The following is a 22,583-nucleotide window of genomic DNA, read 5'->3' on the forward strand; positions in this document are numbered from 1 at the left end:
ATCACTGCGCATCCAAAGATGGCGGGAGAAACATGATTTGCTGACTTCAATGTTTTGAATATATTACTCCCAGTTTGTGTCGCATACTCTATTGATATTCAATTGGTAAAAATGATTATTTTTGGTCAAAATGTTTGCATATTCTTGCATAACCATTTCTGGTCGCGCTGTCTTTTTAACTGTTTGTCCGATTTCAACATAAACTTCTTAGCAAATGGACTTTCAGTTTCACTTCTCCGTGCTCGTATTTGACGATGTGTAGCGTCTAGAATGTCTTTTTTTTTAAATTGCGGTTGGCTTTCACGAGCAAGTTTCATTCTTTGACAATAAGCTCACTAAAACTAACAAAAGTATAAAATGCACTTAACTGGTTTCTTTAAAAAAAAATAAAGGACACTGCAACTGGTACCAAAATTGTGCTATGCCAACATGGATATCGATCTTGAGATATCACACCACTACTTACACTAACCACAAGAACTTCCTTCCATTATTTAATAATATGCAAACTAGTTTAAATAATTTGAACAAATTTTAGTGGAGGAATGTCGGGGATTGATTTTCAGATTTTATTCTACTAGCTAAATTTAGCAAGTACTGAAAATTTACACTCGCTAAATTTAAGTTTTTTGGGTTATTTCTGGACTTTACCTATATGACTTGTAGAATTCCACTGGCGTATTTTTGCAAGTGCAAATAATTTTCACTAGCAAAATTGAATTTCAACTTGCATTTAGCAAGTATTTCCCCTTAAATTCGATCACTGAATGTTCCAATACATATAGGCCAAATAAAATATATATGTGGTTCTGTACATCTTTTTTAATAAAATACCATTGGTAGGTCGAAAATCAGTGGTTGGGATTAAAATTTTGAGAATGGGCCATTTTTAATGATCATCTGAATTTCAATGAGTAAAAGTAATGGAATTTTCTGCAGGAATGTGATATTTAAAAAAAAACACATGGTCCCCTCTTATACCAATCACTGGAAAATTGTTTAAAATTTTTTTTCCAACTTGTGAGGTCCGCTTGAAATGTCGCTAAACCCCGAAAGAGATGAAAGCCTTAGTGTTTAATGAAAATACAATAACTGATTACAAGACAATCATCTTAAACAGGAATGAAACATCAACAGGCTTTAAATCTATGGCTTTCAGTTGTCTTGTGGCTGCTGCTGCGAACAAGTGTGCAGCCATTGTTTACTACTGTAAATATCAAATCCAGTCTAGAGATAAAAAAAATCTGGATTACTGCAACTGGGTAGGGTCAGTCGTTTTTTGTTTTCATTTTGGCAAAAAAAAAAGTATAGGTCGAATTGAACCACGCATATTTTTTATTTGCCATAAATCGAAGCTATCTCCATACATGTGTTGTGATATTTGTCTGAGGCAATGTCGGACGAAACTTCATATGGTCCAGCTGAAATATCCACATTTTCTATATCAACATACATGTATAGGGGAAAAGTCCAAATTTGCCATTTGGTCTGACATATAAAAAAATTATGCCCCCAAGTCTGCTGTTATGAAATTGTTTATTCTTACAATATATAGTAAATGATATAGTTTCTATAGTGGATGTCAATTTGGTCTTGTTCTTGAATGAACCAGCAATTTTTAGTCTCAAGTCAGAGTTGTCTTTCTTGTCATTTATTATGTGTGTTTGGACTGGAAGTTTAGCTATAAAGTAGATTTTTAGTTATTTATGGCAAGCCAAAGTGGACATAACGCCATATTTTTCAGTCGCTAATAGTGTTAGTGACTTCATGCACACGTAATTTCTGAATTTAATATTCGCACATGAATTGCATTAATGTGTAGTTATACGCCACATAATCCAACAGATCTTCGCCGTGTTCACAAAAACAGCGTCATAGTTCTAGCTTCATATGAGATAAAAAGTACCTTTTAAATATCATACACGTGTGTTCTATGTGTGTTTCTTGCTTGTATGAGAACGGGAAGTTTACATGAAAGGATCAGTTAGCTTTGAACATTACCCGGTTTCTGATTCAGGCACTGAGGCTAGTTACAAGACTAGATAGGTCATATATTTGCACGCCCCAATATATATGAATATTCATTACCACCTGCTAAATTTGGTTGCATAAACTGGTTCCCTGTCAAAATCATAAGCGACCCGAAGATCGCTACAACATACCTTTTTTTTAAAATATCATACACTTATGTTTATACATGTTTTTGCTTGTATTAGAACGGAAAGTTCACGTTAAAAGATAAATGTTCGTTTAGCATTGAATTTAGGTAAAAATACCCAGTTTCCGATTCTAACACAGGCATACGTTATAATTGATTATATTAAGTTTATATATATTATCAGGAGACCGATATCTTTATATAGCCATACGGGTCATAACAGTTATGAAATAGTACGCAGTAATATGAAGGGAACGAAGATTTTGTGGAAGACACCCAATTTTAGAGCATATGGCCTTTGTCAAAATCAGTGACCGTGAATATCTGACGATTGGCGACTTTGGAGACTTCAGTCTTTGATTTATTGTACATCTATTAGGAATTTCAGGGGTGGATCCAGACACTAAAAATGAATGGTGCCAGCTGGGATTCCCCAGAAAAAGGGGGTGGTAGGACATTATTAGCCATTTTTGTGTCAATTTTACTCATGAAAGTGACAGATTTTCCTATTGAAAGGTTGGGTGCAGGGTGTTGGCACTACATCTGTCAATGAATTTCTAAAATTCAGAAATTGTTTTGTTTTATTATTTGAAATTCATTTTCTAATATAAGAAAAGATAACGAGAATAGGCATGGTGTATATGTCTCAGAGACTACAACCTCCCCAGGATGAAAATGTCAGCCCAAGGCTACCCATTGGTCTACAATGAACAACTTGGAAATCCTCGCACCACAGGGAAGGCTACAGCTGGCCCCAAAACATCATTATACACAGGCATCTGGTTTGCCAATGTAAACAGTTGGATGCTGGATACAATTTCTCATTTTGGAATAAAATAGTATGTGCATAGGATTTGATACTTGAATTGCTCAATGAAACCATTAGTAGATAGTGATGTACCTGTTGACACAATTTTGAGACATTTTTTGGGAGTTTCATCAGTGCAAGTGTCATCAAGTATAATTTAATTTGTACATGTATATAACGGTGATACATGTACAGTATATTGTTTTTGTTGAAGGTTTATTACTCTGTTCCTTTTTCTATCAAAATAAAGCTTTCACCATTCCAACTTCATCATTTTAACAATTGTTGGAACTGCATAATTGATGGTAGCTTATTTTTAACTTTGAGATAGAAATTATCATAAGTATTGCAGCAAGCCTGAGATTTAATGCTACATTGTAGGGAACCCAAAGGACAACCGTTTAAAATTTAAAGGTGGTCCTCTTTCAAGTTAGGTAAGCACAGGGCTAACTACTGTATGTTCAATCCTACATCCAAAAAGTGAGATGGAATACTAACATGATGAAATTAATCAACAAGATACTGAAAATTCTACAAACCACAGTAATTTTTGGTCTGATGTTTGTTATTTTGTGTATTTTGTATCTATTGTAGATTTAAGAGTTTTGCGTTATGGAACTTTCACCAGGAAGAGAATTAAGAAATAGAAAGAAACAGTCTCCTACCCCATCTCCTTCTCAAACACGTAGATCACCACATTCTCCACCTGGCCAGGCAGGCAGTAATGTAGTAAATGGGGCATTTCATATAAAATCATTTGGAAACAAGTTTGAGCATGACTCTCAAGGAAAGCCATTGGATAAAGTAATGACAAACAATATTAATTTAAATAACCAATCGAAAGCCTATGGAATGCTTGGTCTTAATGTGCAAACTTCATATCATTCACCAAATTTTAAAAATGTTTTAGTGGATAATTTAACCTTGAATGCCTTTTCCAAGAATTTTACTCTTTCAAGTATGAAATCGTTGGATTTAAACTCCAATATGAACTCTTTAATACCATCAACCAGTAGTACATCAGCCCCACCAACTGTTTGTCGACAGAGCTTATCTCAGGCCACTTCTGGAAAACGCAGTAGAAAACAAAGTAGCCCTCGTCGAGCTAGAACAGCTTCTAATAGCCCAGTTAGTCGACAAACAGAACTACCGGCTCTTTGGGGACACAATTTAGAGTTGACACCCACAAGTAAAAGGAAACGAAAAAGGAAAAACAATGTTATTGTTCTTGAAGATTCCCCAGTGACTGATTTTATTGATCTGACTGGAGACACTCCCGAGAATAGTGCTGAAAAAATCAGTCGACCCAGTCGATGTAGAAATCAAGTTCTGATACCTAATAAGGGTAGTCCACAGCCTCTGAATAAGATGCTAACAAGATTGGCTCAGAATAGTCCAACTGTGAAGGAGTCAAGGAGAAGCCCAAGATCAGTACCTACCTTAGGGGATTGTAGTAATAGTTACAGAGATTGTAGGAGTAGTGCTGGAGGAAGGGGGAGAAATTGTCGTTCCAATGTGAATGAGATATCAGACTCGGATCCTGATACTCCTAGACCCAAACGTAGAAGGCAGTCTAGTCCTCCTTGTAAAACTTCTTCCGAAAGAATTACAAGAAGTAGTCCTGGTCATAAGAAAAAATTCTTAGACCAAGGAATCCTGCCAGTAGTTCATCGAACATCTCCAACTAAGGCCGAGAGTAATACACCTTCAAAGTCTTTGAAAAAATCCACCGAAATTAGTGTCTCACCTACTAGGTCTCAATATGCTCAAAAGGACAATAATAAAAATTCGCCATCAAAAATGTCACCAAATAAGAATGGTGAAAATATGCCTACAAAGAATTCCCCAAAGGGATCACCTCAACAGACACAGATAAGTCTTGAAGAAAATGGTAGAAGAATATCTCCTGTTTGTAGAAAACTACACAACAGTCCCTTGAAACAAAAACAGTCACCTGCAAATGAATTCATAGACACTTTTATAAATTTTGTTTCTAAGTCAAGTTCCTTTATTAGTGACAAAATCAGCAAAACAAAACAAAATGTATCATGTATGGTTGGTGAAAAAACACAACATGTGTTGAATATGAACAAAAATGCTGGTGAAAGGATTGAAGATGTTTCTTCTGATAATGGACTATCAGAAAGTTTCTTGATACAGGGTATTAATGAAAGTAGAAAGGAGAGAGTTTTCTACAAAATGGACTCGTCTGAAAATGTCGTAAAAGCCTCTGGATCACAGTTCGAAGAAAAATTCAATGAAAAACATAGAAATGATGCTCCTGTAAAAGATGTGAAAGAAAATAGTTCTAGTCCTATTAAAGTGAATGTAGAACCTCCAACCCCAAATCCAGCTGATGATTCTAATGAATCTAACTTTGATTTTGACCAGAAACTACTAGATCCAAATGCCTCACACACCAAGTCAAGGAAAATTGTACGTGGGAAAAAACTAGTCAGTAGACAGAGGAAAAGTTCAGGGGGCAGTAGAAGGGGGTCAACAGGGAAGAGAAAAAGAGTAATGTTGAGTCCGTGTAAATTCCAGTGTGGACAGGAGGTATTGGCAAGATGGTATGATGGCCTTTTTTATCTTGGAAGTGTTATCAAAGTAAGTATTACATTTTTATGTTTTGCAGTATTTAGTAAATTTTGGTTAAATTATTGTGAGAAAGAAAAGAAAAAAACTGGTTAAAACAACTGTAACAACAAATACCAATAAATCATATCGTATGGGGGGGGGGGGGGTGGGAATGATACACGAAAAAAAAAGATAATGTACATGTAGCACTTCTAAAGTGGGAATATTCTTGCTTTTTATATGAGTATAACATTAAATTTTGGAAAGCAAGGGAACAGAAATTCCATAATGCTGAAGAGATATGATTTATACTTATTGTGAAGGACATTGTTGGTTAACAGTAATGGCTTCATTGATTCTTCTTCATTGTGAACAATACTTGTACATAGAAGTTGAAATTGCAGGTCCATGAGAAAGCTAGGATTTGTTTTGTCAGATTTGAAGATGATTCAGAATACTGGATTCTGTTTAAAGACTTGCAGAAAGGTATTTACAGTAGTGTTTCTGAAATCTGTTCTTATTTTTATTTCACATATACACACATATTATGATACCTTGAAGGTGGTTTACCACAATAAATATCAAGAATTTTATTTAAGTTATGTGGTGCAAGGAAAAATAAAATGGACATTCAAACAGATGAAATGAATCTTACTTGTCCAAAGCACAACATTCATTCCATGATCAAATTATTCTTAAAAATGGAGTATAATGTTACCTGCCAGCAATGTTGTTTTTTAAGTTATTCTCTATTTTTCTCTTTCAGGTGTCCAGGATGGTGATTTGAGTTGTTGTCTTTGCCAAACAGATGTTTCAGATAAACCAAATGAAATTGTTCTCTGTGATAACTGTGGGTTAGGTATGTAAAGCATAAATACACCTGGTCTCTGTGCCTAATTTTTACATGTAACTAGCCATTACTGGTAGCCTAAATCTTATTTTTTATACCTCCATCTTTAGGTGTCGGGGACATCAAATTTTTTATTTCATAATAAATTTTGTACAAATATTTTCCGTTTTAGGCAAAATAAAAGTAATAAGTATATTATCATCCCTTCTCATCCCTAATAACTTGACAAAAATAAAAAAAATCAAAAATTGGGACAGAATTTCAAAATTAGTTTATTTTTCTTTTCAGGTCTGTATCTAGCATTGAGGTACTATAACACACAAATCTTTTAATCTTGGTAACTAAATTGATGTTTCTTCTCTGAAACTGATGTGGCTATGGATTTAGAACATATTTTTACTTCAAATAGATATATTTAATAAATAAATTAATGAAAAATAAAATCCTTCCACTTCCATTTTTTAAAGGTATATAAAAATCTACCATGTAAGTTTACTTAGCCTTATACCTGTATAAATTTATAATATCTGAGAAAGTTTGGTTTGAATATAAAGGGATCGACCTGTCCACATCTGATGTAAGCACTTCTTCTAAACTGCTAAATGGATATTGATGAAATTTGCATGAAGAAATATCTGCAAAGAGAGATAATTTAACTTAGATTTTTTTTTTTCATGATTCAAGTCCACTTATAAAGAGTATATTTTCATGGGATCTTGCTTACAGTAGCTCATTCTTCATTGTACTCTTTCAAGTTTCAGTTTGTCTTATGTTATGGTTGTCATTTATGTCTCTCAAAAATAAAATTTCTGTAGATGATAGTGTTATGTTTGAGAAGGTATTACATAAGAATTATTTATAAACACAGGTTACCACCAGGAATGTCACAACCCTAACATCAGCAGTGACATATTACAGCCAGATATAGAATGGTGTTGTCGTTTGTGTGTCTTTGCTGCAGCTGTTAAGGTTAGTATTTAGTGTTTATAAATCAGATGTAGAAAACTGTCTATTTACAATAGACAATTACTACAACAGAATTTCTAATTATAAAGATGACAAAATGTCACTGTCTAGCTTTTAAAACAGGATAGGACTTGCACCTAATTTTTAGTCTGCATGATTGGGCCATTGTCTGAGACCTGAGTGTTGTACAAAAAGTCACATTCTGGTAAAACAAAGTGCAACAGACCAACTGTCTTATTTTGAGAAAAAAAACTATTAGATGTGAAGGCAGGAAATGGGCCCTACTCAAAAACACAAATGTGCAATGAAAATGTTATCATGGAGTTGCAAATTCAGTATATATAAATTTATTTTCTTTACTATATATTTCTGTTTGTAGAAAGGTGGTGCCTTAAAGAATGGTCCTGATGGTAAGTACATGTTAGCAAAAATTTCAAAATGAAGCACAATACCAAGATGTCAGTCAAAGTATGTGATAACAGGAAGCAGAGAGACAATCTACATACACAATGAAAATAACACAATAAATTAAAATTACATAATTATATTAAACGGAAGAAAGTACACAGAAAATAAAGCAATATGAATGCTTACAGAATACCTGGAGTGACATCAGTCGCTTTGGAAAGGTAAATAAAGTCTTTCTCCACCAGCTGCATCTGTCACATTGCATGTGAGTTAAATTCATTGTCAAGTTCAGTGGTTGTCAATCTAATAAGATTGAGTAAGAGATAATTAGTCCCTTTTTTCTTCTTACAAAAAAATCTTGTGTTAGAAGTATATGAAAACCTAATGCTCAATTTAAAGGTAGCATTGATTGATTGTTTGGGTTTAATGCTGGAGCAGCAATATTTCAGCTATATTCAGGTGATTAAAGGTAGGATTTCATGGTGCACACTATTGTTTGAATAATTTCACCAGCCATTGAAGTGTTAATGTATGTTTACAGTAGTTTAGACTTAAGAATAAAGACTTAGTCTGTATGATTGAATACAACTATATGCCATGATTTCCTTCTATCAAATAAATATTCTCATATTATTCACAGCAAAAGCATTACAGAAAATGAAACAGACGTTCCCATATGATGTAAGTTGCAGATTTTACTCGTGCTTTAATATTTTTATCTGTATTTAATTAATATTTGTCTCCTGTCATGGAACTGTAATAATATGGTAGTTGATATTTTTAGCCAAAAAGGGTTATAGCTAATATAGTGAAACATACATGCTTGTTAAGTAATGACCATGTGATTATGCTAAGTAAAATTAAATATAGTTACCTTTGGAATTTGATTCTGTATCACATTTTTTTTTATGATAATCCATGAAACATAATTTGCATGTCTTTTATTTGACTTTGTATGTGATGCACCAGTAAACTGACGTTCCTCAGTGCTTCATGTCAAACATATTTGATCAAGGCAATAGAGTCCACTCTGAGTGTTGTCACATGTAAAGTATCTGCAAAATTAACTTATCTCACTCATGCATTATAGTATTGAGTAGGTGGTCATTTAACTTAGGGTTGTTCCAGCAAAACATACATGGGACCTGGGGACGGCATTTAAAAAAATTTTATACACTTGGTTGTGGGTTGGTGGAAAATGTATCAATGGCACGGTACTGGGCTTGGAAATTCGCTACTGTGAGTGGTTGTTGGAAAAATGAAGGAACACTCTGTTGAAAGTTGTTTTTTACTTTCTCGAAATGGTCCAAAATGAATCCCTGTCATTGTATAAACCTTTAGTATAGTTGAGGTACAAGCTTTTGTTGCCGGAAGTTCACACCATTTTTACAGGTGTTCCGCCTGGAAATCACCCAGCCTTTGTTTTGACATTCTTCTTCCAGTATTCTCGGGGTTTTGCTGTGGAGCAATGGTGCGACCCAAGACGCCTGAATATCAGAAAAAGATGTCAACTTCCGTCATTTGTTGATGTGGTTCATAAGTGTTCCTCGTCTCTCGATTTTTATGTAGATTAGACCGTTGGTTTTCCCATTTGGATAGTTTTACTCTAGTAATTTTTGGGGCCCTTTGTAGATTACTTAATGGTGTGATCCAAGGCTCCGTGTTGAAAATTGTACTTAGACTTATTATTATGGTTTATACTTTAAATAAATTGTGACTTGGATGGAGAGTTGTATCATTGGCATTCATACCACATCTTCTTACATGTATATCTATTCAGTGTGTCTGAATTATCATCAAAGCAACTCTTCCACAATTAAACTTCTTTTGAAATTGAATTTGAACAGTTGTTAAATCACTATGTAGTCATTGCATATTGATATCAAGAATAACCCATTCCAAAACTTCAAAATGAAAGGGTATGGGCTATGGAGTGAATGTGTAGGCGACAAAAACACCAAATTATCAAAGAACAGGGCTTTTACTTCTGTTCTTCATCTCAGAAATTGTCAGAGAGTCTACAACAATGGACAAAATTTCCATACCCTTAAACAAGATAGCCCCCAGTGTGCAAATGAGCAGAATTTTCGATATTGATAAACATCAATATTACTTTATACTCTCTTGTTCCTCACCTGCACAGAGTGCATGCAAACTTGATTGATGCTTAAATACAGCAGATTTCCAGCTGAAAGTGCTAGGTATACAAGAAGATAAGTTTTCTTGAAATCATTGATCCCTGATAAAACAAATGGATTTTAGGAAACTTCACACAACTATCAAGGCAATCATATGGATACACACTTAATTTTAAACTGGTTAGATGAGATACAAAATAGTTCATGGTAATACACCAGCTTCATATACAGTCACTGTTGTACAGTGTGGATCAATAAAATTTCTGCATTGTCTTCTATTTCTCTTCACATACCAAATATCATTGACCTGTGATATAAAGTGGTTGTTGAAAATTTGCTATGGACAAATACTCTTACAATTGCGAATACCAGGAAGGTAACCCCTATATTCTGGCCTTCTTCGAATTTGCTCTTGAGCAAGACAAAAATCAAGATTTAGCTATGCATTGAAAAGAGGATATGTGTGCATAAAAATGAATGTTAATATATGAAACGATTTCAATGTACAGATACATGAATGCACAAGAGGTAAAAGCATTAGTCTATACATGAATATATGCAACATGCAAGAAATATACAAAACAGCAAATACATATATTTTTAAATCGGTGTCTTAGCTAGGCAAAATGGAGGGGGCGCAGCACCCCACCCCTCTGCCATATTACCCCCTTAGTGCCCATTTATAATTATCTGAGGATTACACTTTTGTTAATATATTACACCAAGCCAATTATGAAGTGTCACCTTCATTACCACATCCTGTCGTAATTAACCCTCAGGTATACCTCAGCTAATTATTGGGGATCATTCAGCTGATCAGGGTTGTCGGATGATGATCATTTATAAGTAGAAATTGGATCCCAATTGGATCTATCACCATTTCATGGACAGCCAATCATTGGTTAATAATTTTTTTTTTTCGTACAATTAATTTTAAAAATATTTTCTAGTTGACAGGTCTATGTTATGTAGAACCATGGGTGTAAACAATTGCATGTTGCGTATGTTTGTTTAGTCAATATGGCAGTTATCTCTGTCAGTTCAATTCTTTTTAAAATTTTCTATATCATCAAAAGTACAGATAATTTTCTATATCATCAACAGTACAGGTAATTTTCTATATCATCAACAGTACAGGTAATTTTTCAAAAGATATAATTGCATTAGTTATAGGAAATAATATGATTTTGAAATTGAATTGGAGAAATATTGAATATTTGTTACATTTCATGCAACATTTTACCTCATAGCATGTCATAAATGTTAAGAATCTCTTGCCCTTAATCTCCTTTATGGTGTGATAGTATACTGCTTTAAATTCTACAAAAGTAATGTTAATTTTTGTCTACACATCATTCTTGTATTATTTAATAAGAAAACATACATACAACAAAAGCAAAAAAAAAATGAATAAAGATATTTCTGACTTAATGGAAACATAAATCTTAAAAAAAAAAATTCAATTTACACCAATGTTCCTTTTTGGTTGAAAAAACATGGTATGTGTTAAAGTACCCTCTTCCCTGCACACCCTCTATTTACAAATCCTAGCTAGAACACTGATTATGTGTAAATGGAATGAAGCATTCATGAAATCATGCAATGTCTTGCTATTATCTGTATGAAATTATATATAAATTTTGATATAGATAAATGAACGCAAGCAGTAAAAGCACTCGTCTATACATGAATATGTGCAACATGCAAGTGATAGGCAAAACTACAGAAATGAAATGAAGCATTCATGAAATCATGCTATGTCTTGCTATTATCTGTATGAAATGTCTCACATGCAGCTGATTTATATAAAAAAAGTATTGTATCATCATGGGAATACTGTTAAAGAATATATGTAAATTTGCTTCTGTTGGTGCCTATAAAGCTTGGGTTTTTACCTCTATGGGTGGGTAGGAGTGAAAAAATATTGCTTCTATGGGAGGTTACCCCAATTTTCAAGTGCCTTTCCCCCTCCCATGTATGTTTTACTGGAACAGCCCTTATTGTTTAGTCTTACCAGACATGATTTTTTCCACTTTTTACACAGAATTCTGCTATTTCAAATCTGGATTTTTCCGTTAAGATTCTTGTTTTACTGTATATTTACTTCCGATTTTGCCAATAGCCGCTTTGTTTGTAGACCTTGTAAAATCATCTCTGTCTTACAAAAACACAAAGAAATTTTTGTGCATAGTCAAGTGTTGTTAACTACTAGGGGATGGACAATTATATTTTCTAATTTTTTTTTCTTCAGATAAACAAGCTTACATGGGATGCTCAACACAAGACAAATGTAGAACAGTGTTATTGTTACTGTGGTGGACCTGGAAAGTAAGTTCCGCTGAGTACTATTGCAACTTTTTAATTTTTAAATTTATTTCTTGTTTCTGCTGATGGAATGTGAATATGATGTTATACAGGTAATTCAAACAGAGGGTCAATTTGACCTTAAAATATTGCCAAATAATGTTCTGTAGAAAGTATTCAAAACAGAAATTAACCTCAATTTGAGTATTATGAATTGCTCACATATCAAACACAATTTTAATGTATTTTATAGCTGGTTCTTGAAAATGTTACAGTGCTGTAGATGTCGACAGTGGTTCCATGAAGGTTTGTAAAATTCATTGTTTACTTTTTAGCACACCTGGCCAAAGGCCGTGTGAGCTATTGCCATCACTTGGTGTCCGTTGTCGTCGTCGTTCACAATAATACAAAACTCTTCTCGTCTGAAACTACTTGACTGATTAGAACCAAACTTGTTGTAAATGTTTCTTGGGGTATCCTGCATAGAACTGATGTGGGGATTTTTGATTCGTCGAAAAAACATGGCCCCGTTACTAAAAATAGAACATAGGGGTCAGACGGCAGATTTCTGCATATATTTTCAAAACTGTTAGGTTTAGCTAAATTCTGACTGTGGGTGAAAGTGTTCAGCATGACGAGATCTATCTATGGTCAAATTTTGGTTTTAAACTGTTGAGTCATGTTGGAGATATTGCCCTTTTTCAACAATTTTTGCTATTTTTAATGTTTTGTTTTTGTTTTTTTTTTTTCAAAAATCTTCTCCTCTGACATTATTTGATCAATTGGAACCAAACTTAGTACAATGTTCCTTGGTGTATCCTGCATAGAACTGATGTGGGGATTTTTAGTCCATCAAAAACATGGCAGCTGTTACTAAAAATAGAACATACAGTGTATGGGTCCGACTGTAGTTTTTCTCATATATCTCCAAAATCGTTAGGTGTAGCCAAATTTTTTTTTATAACTGAAATGATCCTTATTAGGACTACAAAAGTCTTCAGGGATAAAAGTTGTCAGATGAGGTCTCACTAACCACTTCTAAAGTTTCTATTACTTTACATGTTAAACAAGTAATTTTCAATGTTTCACTGTGAATTCCCAGGACAAATGTCAAATTGCATACCATTGCGAAGCTTGAAAAAGAAAGCTTTCAAAATCAGTATTCTAATGTTACAATGACCGAAGAAATTCCTCACAAAATTAATTGAATAAAAAATACTGAAAATCAACATTTTTACCTTTTCTGCTAACTGACAGCATGGAGGCAAATCACTCACACATGTAAACAATATTCATACACTTTTGTAGTAAACTACAAAAATGATTTTAAAGTACACATTCTCAGCTTTATTTTAACTACTTCTGATCAAAATACACACAAATAATGCACTTACAATGCATATTTCTCGGTTCAGTGTGTGTTTGGTACTACATAGGGATGGGGGGGGGGGGGTGACCATTTGACCCGGTAGGGGTTAGTGAGACCTGACTACTTGTAAGAGTTATTGCTCTTGAAAGGGGAAAAATGGCTTTTTTTTTAAACAGTTTTCAGTCAATATCTTGAAAACAGTGGTAAATTAAAAGAAACTTTCAATTGTTGAATGGTCCTTATGATAAGCCCCACCAAAGACTTCTCGAGCCAAAATTGTTGGATAACTTCTTGTTAAATTTATTGCCTTTGAAAGGCAAAATTCAAACAGGTGGGCGATTCAGACTCCTGGGAGCCTCATGTTTAAACTTAATTTAGATGGAAACTATTTAGTAGGTGAAAAATTTATTCAGTGATGGTGCTTTGGGTTATGCATTGCTCAATTTTTTTGCCAACAGAACTTTTTTTAGTGTCTTTTGTTTCACTAGTTCCATTCATTTTGGCTGTGAACTGCCTCATTGGTCTCATGTGCTCAAGTGCTAGAGGTCATGGGTTTGATCTCTGATGTAGTCTTACCAAAGACTTTCTGAAGTCCACTCACTGTTTCTCCACCAAGCATGCAGCAGTTAGGAAGTAGGATGACTGGTTAGCTTGGAGTCACAAAAATAATGTGTGACATGCCTTCCTGCTGGTGTTTGCTTCTGTGAGCTAGCACATTAAAAATCTTGTTCAGCAACTTGGACTAGTACAAAGTAGGGTCGGTTCAGTTGATATAATGTTCTCTACTCGAAATGCATGAAATATCTGACATGGAAGTTAAATTACAATCAATTGATCATTTTGCTGTTTGATCAGAGAGAATTGTTTCATAATATGTCCAAGTTGTAAAAAAATGTTCCTTTATTACTTTATGGTGTGATCCAAGGCTCCGTGTTGAAAATCGTACTTAAACTTATTATTATGGTTTATACTTTAAATAAATTGTGACTTGGATGGAGAGTTGTATCATTGGCATTCATACCACATCTTCTTACATGTATATCTATTCAGTGTGTCTGAATTATGAACATATTCATGGGTATCAATTTTCCTGGTATCAGAAAATGGTTAGCGATATATAGTGTTAACAAATCCATTTCACAGGTACTATTTTTCACTGTTTTCTGTCCATTGCGAATATAGCATATTTATTTCCATTTATTTTTAGCTTGTATCCAGTGTTTGGAGTACCCATTAATGAATGGTGATAGGTTCTATCTGTTTGTATGTTCTCACTGTAATACAGGACCAGAGTATATCAAAAGGCTGGATCTAAAATGGTATGAAACCTGTAAAATGATGTACAAAACAATCATGCTTTTAAATCTGTCAATCACCTTCATGTAATTTGTTTCAAGTATGCCACCAAAATATAGAGATAGACAAGGTGCAATAATAGATAAGTATCCTATAGATTTATTGAAACACTGGCCAAAGTGCTCATGTCATATCCAGACTTAATTTTTTTCTCTTTAATAAAAACAGAATCTTATCTTTTCATATATAGATTATACTGAATATGTATTCTTACCTTGCCGATTTCAGTTTTGTTTGTTTGGCTTCCTAGAATACATTCTGAAGAAAAAATTATCTTTGTAAGAATCATGCAAATTCTGTGATATATGATATACCTCAAAAAAGTCTACATATTTTTATTTTTTGTTATTAAGTTGTTTTGTGGGTCTATATGATGAACTCTATTATCATTCATTCCAATTGGTCTGCTCAAAGGAGGAAATCCACATTGAAAAACCAACTGTTTCTATTTTAATTTAGTGACATTTACAGAGTTATCTCCCTTAATTTTGATTCTACAGTACATTCTATATAATTTTATCTCCTAAGTTCACAGGTTATATGAAAGGCTACATGTTTTAATATTTCTGTTAACTGTAACATTTTAAACAAAATATATAAAAAAATATGTCGGCTATTCAACCATGAATCACATTTTGCATGATTCTTACCTAGAGTGCTAATTAAAAGGCAACATTTGTGTTGTAGGGTAGATGTAGTACACTTAACTCTGTACAATCTGACAATAGAAGGAAGATGGAATAAGTTCTATGATGTAGACACTATTGTTGATTTTATTGACAGTAACTGGGAAATGTTACAGGTAGACTGTGTAAGTTTACACTCGATCAAATTACTGAATGTTCAGTTAATTATAAACTTATGAACAGTTGATTTTGGTAATTTCCCCTTTCAATCTGTCAATTTGTGGTATTAAATTATTTCAGCTCGGTTTGTAAAGACTTTTATTGAGTATTTCTGTTAGGAGCAGTTAAATTTCTAGCTAATTCCATATGATTGACAAGGCCAACATAGCTGTCAGTCCTATTGACTGGCACATGTTTTCGATATAAAGGCAGCTCTGGGACAACGTATGCAAATTTATGTTGGGATTAATTTCACGTTTATCCATTTATAATCCAGCCAGAGACTTCAGACATCCATCTTACAAATCATATGATACCTGAAAAAAATACATTCTTGCAGACATTCTCCATTCTTTTGTAAAACAAATTAAAATAGTGATCCTTGTTTAAAACCCCAATAAGTTTGACATTCTTTGATCATTTTATATTTGTTTATTGTAGTTGGCAGTAGATAAAGAAAGACTGAGAGAAAAAGTTACTAATGCTCTAAGTGGCTACAAGTCAAGGTTAGGACATGGTGTTTGAAGAACTTTTATAAGAATTGTCTCAAATATTTTTTAACATCACATGCTCAAATAATTTCAAGTAAATTCACAGGGTTCAGTTTGTACATTTAACAGAAGTCAGTTTAAATATTTATTTCATTGTAAGTTCTTCCTTATTCCATATCACCTGAAAACAATACTATACACATATTTATGCTGTTAAAGGTGAATCATTATCTTTAGTTATGTAAATATATGTGCTAAAAGAGATGGGGAGGTTACTTACTGGAGGACTCCATTTAGTTTAGTAATAAATGCAAAGTTGGCTATGAAAGGTATGATGTCTTCACAACTAACTTTCCAGTTCACAGGCCCAAAATACATTATTCAGAAATTTTTATTTAATGGCGGTTGGCCTATAGTAGTTAATTTTACAGGCCCACCTCCATTTTGACAAGCATTGGGCCTCAAACTACTGCTTAAACTTGAAGACTGGGTATGTTGTTTATAGCCACTGTAGTAAGAACCCACCATTTGAATCATCAATAATGTACTTCTTTAACACAGCAATTATTTGTGTTCACAGATTTAGTGTTAGCCAGAAAGACAGCAGGAGAAAATCACTAACAGTGAAGCAAGGGTATGGACTACGAGTCAGAATACCGCCTCCTGCACCATCAGTCATGTTACCACTTACTGGTCAAATCAATCATGAAATTATGATGTCACTTAAAGAGAAAGGCAAAAACCTGAAAAGTTTTGTACCATCTCAGTGGTAAGTTGTACCAGATGGTTTTCTGCTACATGTATTTTATATTTCATAGAAATACATGTATGCTGTTGTATTATCGCAAGCAATTAAACACTTTATACTCATAGAGTAATAATATTGGTTTTACGTCACATGGGGCAAGTAAGATGGAAAGTGAAATATTCGATTTTCTGTGTAAAATTGATTTATTAAGTGTAGAAAATACAGGTACATCTTTCCATAATAAACTGAATTCTACTTTTTCCATAAAAAAATGGTAACTCTGTTTATATTTCATTTTTTCTTATTCACACTGCAGTATTTAACTGAAAGAAAGTTACTTATCTCAAGTTTTTTTTAAATATCCTTTATTGTGTACAGTAAAAATAGTTTATTTATTTACAAATTTCTTTCTATTTTATAGTACATCTCCAGTATCAGTACCATGGCTAAACAAGCAGAGAGGACTAGAGATGGATGTTTCAATTGCCTTCAAGAAAGGAGATAAAATCAGAAGGAATTTACTTCAAGTTGTGGTGAGTGAATGATATACTAATAGCTTCTGATAAATCACTCTTCGTGCATTTCTTTATGGATTTAATCAATAACTAATTTCCTGCCATTTGAACTAACTAGATATTGCCACATGTTAAACCCATCATTCATGTATGCCTACTGTATGTGATGAAAATTTTTTTTAATTGTCTGATTTTCATTGTGTGCTGTAATGTCAGATTTTGAGTGTGTGCAGTAAAGGCTATCCCAGTACCTCGGGGTAACATTTCACTTCTAATCCTGTTTAAGTTTATAATGGGAATACTTTTTATTTCAGTCTGACAATAGTGAGAATAGTGACTACCAGAGTGACAGCCAGCCAAATCAGTCGACATTAGATCTACTCATTCCTAAACCAAAAAATTTTGATGGTCACAATCATCCTTTTAAACATTTCTTTGAGCAAGAGGAAGAAAAGGCTTACCTGAAGAGAAAGACTGAAATTATGAATTATCTGTACATGGAATATGAAGGAGATGCTTTGTCACGTACATCTATTGAGTCTGCATTTTCAGGAATAAAAGATGATCCTACAACAGCCATTCCGACTCCACCGCCTTCCGTGTCAGGTAATGGTGCTGTAGATACAAAAGAGAATTTACGAAAAAGGAAAAGAGGAAGTATAAATCCTGAACCAATACGACAGAGTAAACGTAGGAGGGTTGCAACTGACCATTTCAATGCAATATATACTGCCACCATTGAAAATAGTGTACGTTCAGGGGGTGTAAGCATTGCTCAGATGAGAAATAATGTGTGTCAATATTTTGGCACAGCTGACCGTTTGAGAAAGGGAGAAAAGTATAATGTGTATGGTAAACATGTGACAAGTGATGGAAAAACTAGGTATTTGATTCAATGGGATGGTCTACATACAAAATAGTGTTTTATTATGTTCTACATTTATGAATTTTTAAAATGTTATACATGTACATTATTTCCAGATGAAATTCCCATTACTTTTCTTTATATCGTAAGTTGATTTTGTGTGTTAAGGTGTTATCCTGACCTAATTAGTAAATGAATCTCACCAATCTTTATATCAGTTTTTCTGCTGACAACAAACTGGCAACTAATATGAAATACATGTACAAAAATATGTAACCCCGGTAAACAAGGTGAGTTTCCTAATCTGAATTATAAGTTGTTTTTTTTTTTTTTTTTTGTTTGTTTTGGTACAATAAGTAAGTTAAGAGTGGTAAAACCCATCCTTTCATTGATACTTGTTTTATTTAAAGACTTAACATCAAAGTAAAGGTAATATTACTAAGTAAATTAAGAAATAAGTGTGTTACACCAATATTTCTGTATCAGAAATACATTACACAATTAATGTTTCTCCAAATTAAGCCATAATACATGTTCCATCTGTTTATACTACAGATGTGTTTATTGTTCCCCATGCTTTGGAGAATTTAGTGATCTTGATGTCTTTACATTTGTCTACAACCTTTTAGCTGCAGTTTTCTCTGCAACTACATGTACTTACATGTATCACAGCCAGTGAGCCACTTGATATTTTGACAGAAAATTTATATAGCTATACCATATTGCGTGTTTGATTTTAGATTGAAGCAATATCAACTTCATGTTCGATGACTTCATTTGTATTGTGACCATATGGTTATTGAAGTTGTAAGCAGGGGTATCCTTTAGTGAGCTTTGCTTAGTTTTTTGTTCCATTTTATTATGAAGCTGTTTTACCACATTGTACATATGATATTATCCTCTGAGTACCATCTTGTGTTCAGTGTTTATATAGTTTTTGGTTTTGTTTTGGGTATTACTTTCTTAATAATGTAAATAATATATTTTACTCTGTATTGGCAATTAGTGCTGTCTTTTATTTTCTAAATTTTAAAAGCTTTACAAATTAAAGTCTAATGTGGCTTAGATTCTTTACTATGTGTATACATGAAATTTTTTTTTTGGGGGGGGGGGGGTGATTTTTTTTTTTTTTTTAATAATTATAGGTTTTTGTAAATTTACGTGTGTTAAGCACTAACCAATCATCATGTGATAAAAAAATCACATGATTGCTGGTTTAATAAAAAAAAAAATCTTAGATTACTTTAATTATGTTTGATTCTTGAGAGTATTTACGGTTCAAACATTATATCGGTTATTACCATGGAAATTAACTAAGATACATAGCAGGAGAGGGGGCTTTTATTAAAAGAATCAGATGTATTGTATTGCATAATTAGCTGTGTATTAAAAAATATAATATTAGTTTGTAGAGAGTATCTGAGCGTGGACATACCAGTTGAGTTAAACCAATTTCTTTTTCTACAATAGTTACCTCAAATTTATGTTTACAAAACTGAATTAATGTATGCTTTGGACAGGGAAAAGTACTTCTATAATAAGATGAGTTTAAGTTTGTCTGGTAAACTGTTACAGGGCTACCTAGTAAACTGTTACGGGTCTACCTAGTAAACTGTCACAGGCTACCCAGTGAACTGTCACGGGCTACCTAGTAAACTGTTACGGGGCTACCTAGTAAACTGTTACGGGGCTACCCAGTGAACTGTTACAGGGCTACCCAGTAAACTGTTACGGGCTACTTAGTAAACTGTTACTGGCTACCCAGTGAACTGTCACGGGCTACCTAGTAAACTGTTATGGGGCTACCTAGTAAACTGTTACAGGGCTACCTAGTTACCTGTTACAGGCTACCCAGTAAACTGTTACGGGGCTACCTTGTAAACTGTTAAGGGCTACCCAGTAAACTGTTACGGGGCTACCTAGTAAACTGTTACGGGCTATCCAGTGAATTGTCACAGGGCTATCTAGTAAACTGTTATGGGCTACCCAGTGAACTGTCACGGGGCTATCTAGTAAATTTGGGAAATATAGTATATGAAATACATGTATTACAAATCTCATATTGTTCTTTAAAGGAAAGTACAAAAAATGTATCTTGTTGATTTTTAAAGAATTTATTATTGCTAGTTTGCGGTTTGAAGGAGTTGTGCCTATGTTAATACTAGTGTTGATACAGTATAGTTTTATTATCTGTTGTGACAAAAAATGTGTAAAGTCTACAATTAAGTTTATGACGACCTGTCTAATTATATACTACCAGATATATCTACCCCTAGGTGCTTTAGATGCATTGATTATTTGTCATATAAGAGTAGAAATAGTTCATGTTAGATATGATAATTGTAGACATTTACACTGGTGTTTGTCTTTGTCGTTTGTTTTACCTTGCAACACTTGATATAAAATAATCAAATATAAAGGACTTAGTGTATGTGACATCATATTGAATTTTATGGATCTTTGTCCCCATAAAACAAATTTTACCTCCAATAATCTATTCCTTATTTTGCAATAATTGAACATTAATAAAATGTCCATTACTTATCAGAACCAGATACAAGAGAATTAAAAAATACTTAAGACCTTGTAAGCTTTTTGCTGTTCAGAAATTTAATGTGATATTTTTTGTACAAAAAGTGCTGGCTCAAATAGATGAGTTATATGTCCTTTGGACAAATCTTAATGAATTATTCATAATCTCTTTGGGGAAGTGAAAAGTAACTTGTTCACTGAATAACCTTCGGTTAAAAGTCATTTCTAGCAGCATATTTAACATCATTTAGTTGACTTGTGGTGAGTTCACATTTTTAGATGTATTGTTTCTCTGCATCCGTGGATATGATTTCTGTGTTGCAAAGGTATATACTTTTTAATGTTTGTCTTTATGTTACTCTTTATAGTTATGAACTAGACTCTCTGAAAGTTAGTTCTGATTGGTGAAGAATTGTTTTTTTAGACATTGAGTTTCTTAAATATATTTTAGGCTTTTCATGGCCATGAAAATACGAATTGATAGGCTGTCAATTTACATCCGATTTTGTTTAAATTTACTGTGATTTTTGGTGGATATAAATCAGTTGTCATTTCTCAAAGCACTCATAAGACTTGTGTAAACATAAATCCTTAACAAACCAATAGGTCTTACATGCACACAAGTCTTCAATGAGCTTTATGAATCAATGCCCTGGAATTAAGTACTTCTAAATATGTGACAACTTTAAATCATATCCAGCAGTTTAAGGGGGCAATTGTTAAAAAGGTGTGTTATATATATATATATATATATATATATATAGTTTGTCAAAGAAACAAATAGGAGGTAGTACAATACTCAAATTCACAAAAAAAAAATGACTGGTGGTTGCTGCTATAAGAACTAGTGTGAAACGACTTAATAAACATTTGTCACAAAGTTTACTTTTTATTGAACAATATATTGTAAATACTGTTCTTTTAATCTTGTACAAAATAAATATTTTATTACAAGGTTTATTTGCCTTATCTATTGTGATCATACACTAAATGTACAGAGTTGGTTACTCAGAAATTCAGAAATAATTGTGTGCATTAAATATTGCAATTTTGTTATTTAAGTCTAAATGTGAGTTTTAATTTTTTAAATTTTGGAAAAAAATACATGAAGGTAATTTTATGTATGATATGGTAAAAATTCCACAATGCTTGGTTATCTTATAGCAATTTAATTTGTCTCATTTTTTGCAATTCTAGAAACATCACAATAATTTCTGAATTTATAGTATAAACTAAAGAGAGTTGGCTAAAAAAAGGTAATGCATTCTTTTTATGTGCATGTTTCGTTTTCTTGATGTGGGATATAGGCTCACATTCCCTTTGAAGATCCTAAGTAACAAATATATTTTACTAGAGTGTCTTCTGAACTGTTTTAGTAATGATTTCTTGCACGAATCGGTTCATACCATCAATGTCAAATATACATGTCGCTTGTGGTTTTACAGGTCAAGATAGCATGATGTAAGAAAGTGGTTATGTTTCTTGAATATCACATATTCTTATTCAAAAAGACATTGACTTTTCACATAATTAGTATGATTGGATGCTTTTTTAACTCCACTTTCATAATGGCATTAGTTTCCTTGTCCATTTCGTATCCTTGTGTCTTTCACTGGAATATGGTGTCATATCCCTTGTCAAGCTGACCAATCA

The 22,583-nt window shown here is 33.2% G+C and overlaps 1 protein-coding gene across 1 annotated transcript; it reads left to right on the top strand.

Moving 5' to 3' along the window:
- The first annotated feature begins 3 nt into the window (after nucleotides 1-3).
- On the top strand, nucleotides 4-20,817 carry LOC148612982 (uncharacterized). The gene is made up of 15 exons (XM_088594929.1): nucleotides 4-105; nucleotides 3,561-5,573; nucleotides 5,948-6,029; nucleotides 6,310-6,402; nucleotides 7,262-7,362; nucleotides 7,739-7,769; nucleotides 8,408-8,448; nucleotides 12,157-12,233; nucleotides 12,463-12,515; nucleotides 14,786-14,897; nucleotides 15,622-15,745; nucleotides 16,221-16,285; nucleotides 16,851-17,039; nucleotides 17,440-17,551; nucleotides 17,848-20,817. The coding sequence occupies exons 2-15, from the start codon at nucleotides 3,579-3,581 to the stop codon at nucleotides 18,451-18,453; spliced, it is 3,681 nt and encodes a 1,226-aa protein (XP_088451055.1). The 5' UTR covers nucleotides 4-105; nucleotides 3,561-3,578; the 3' UTR covers nucleotides 18,454-20,817.
- The last annotated feature ends 1,766 nt before the right edge of the window (nucleotides 20,818-22,583 follow it).

The sequence above is a fragment of the Perna viridis genome, chromosome 7 (genome assembly GCF_037379345.1).
Source record: "Perna viridis isolate PV_CMFRI_1.1 ecotype Kerala chromosome 7, ASM3737934v1, whole genome shotgun sequence".
Taxonomy (NCBI): Eukaryota; Metazoa; Mollusca; class Bivalvia; order Mytilida; family Mytilidae; genus Perna; species Perna viridis.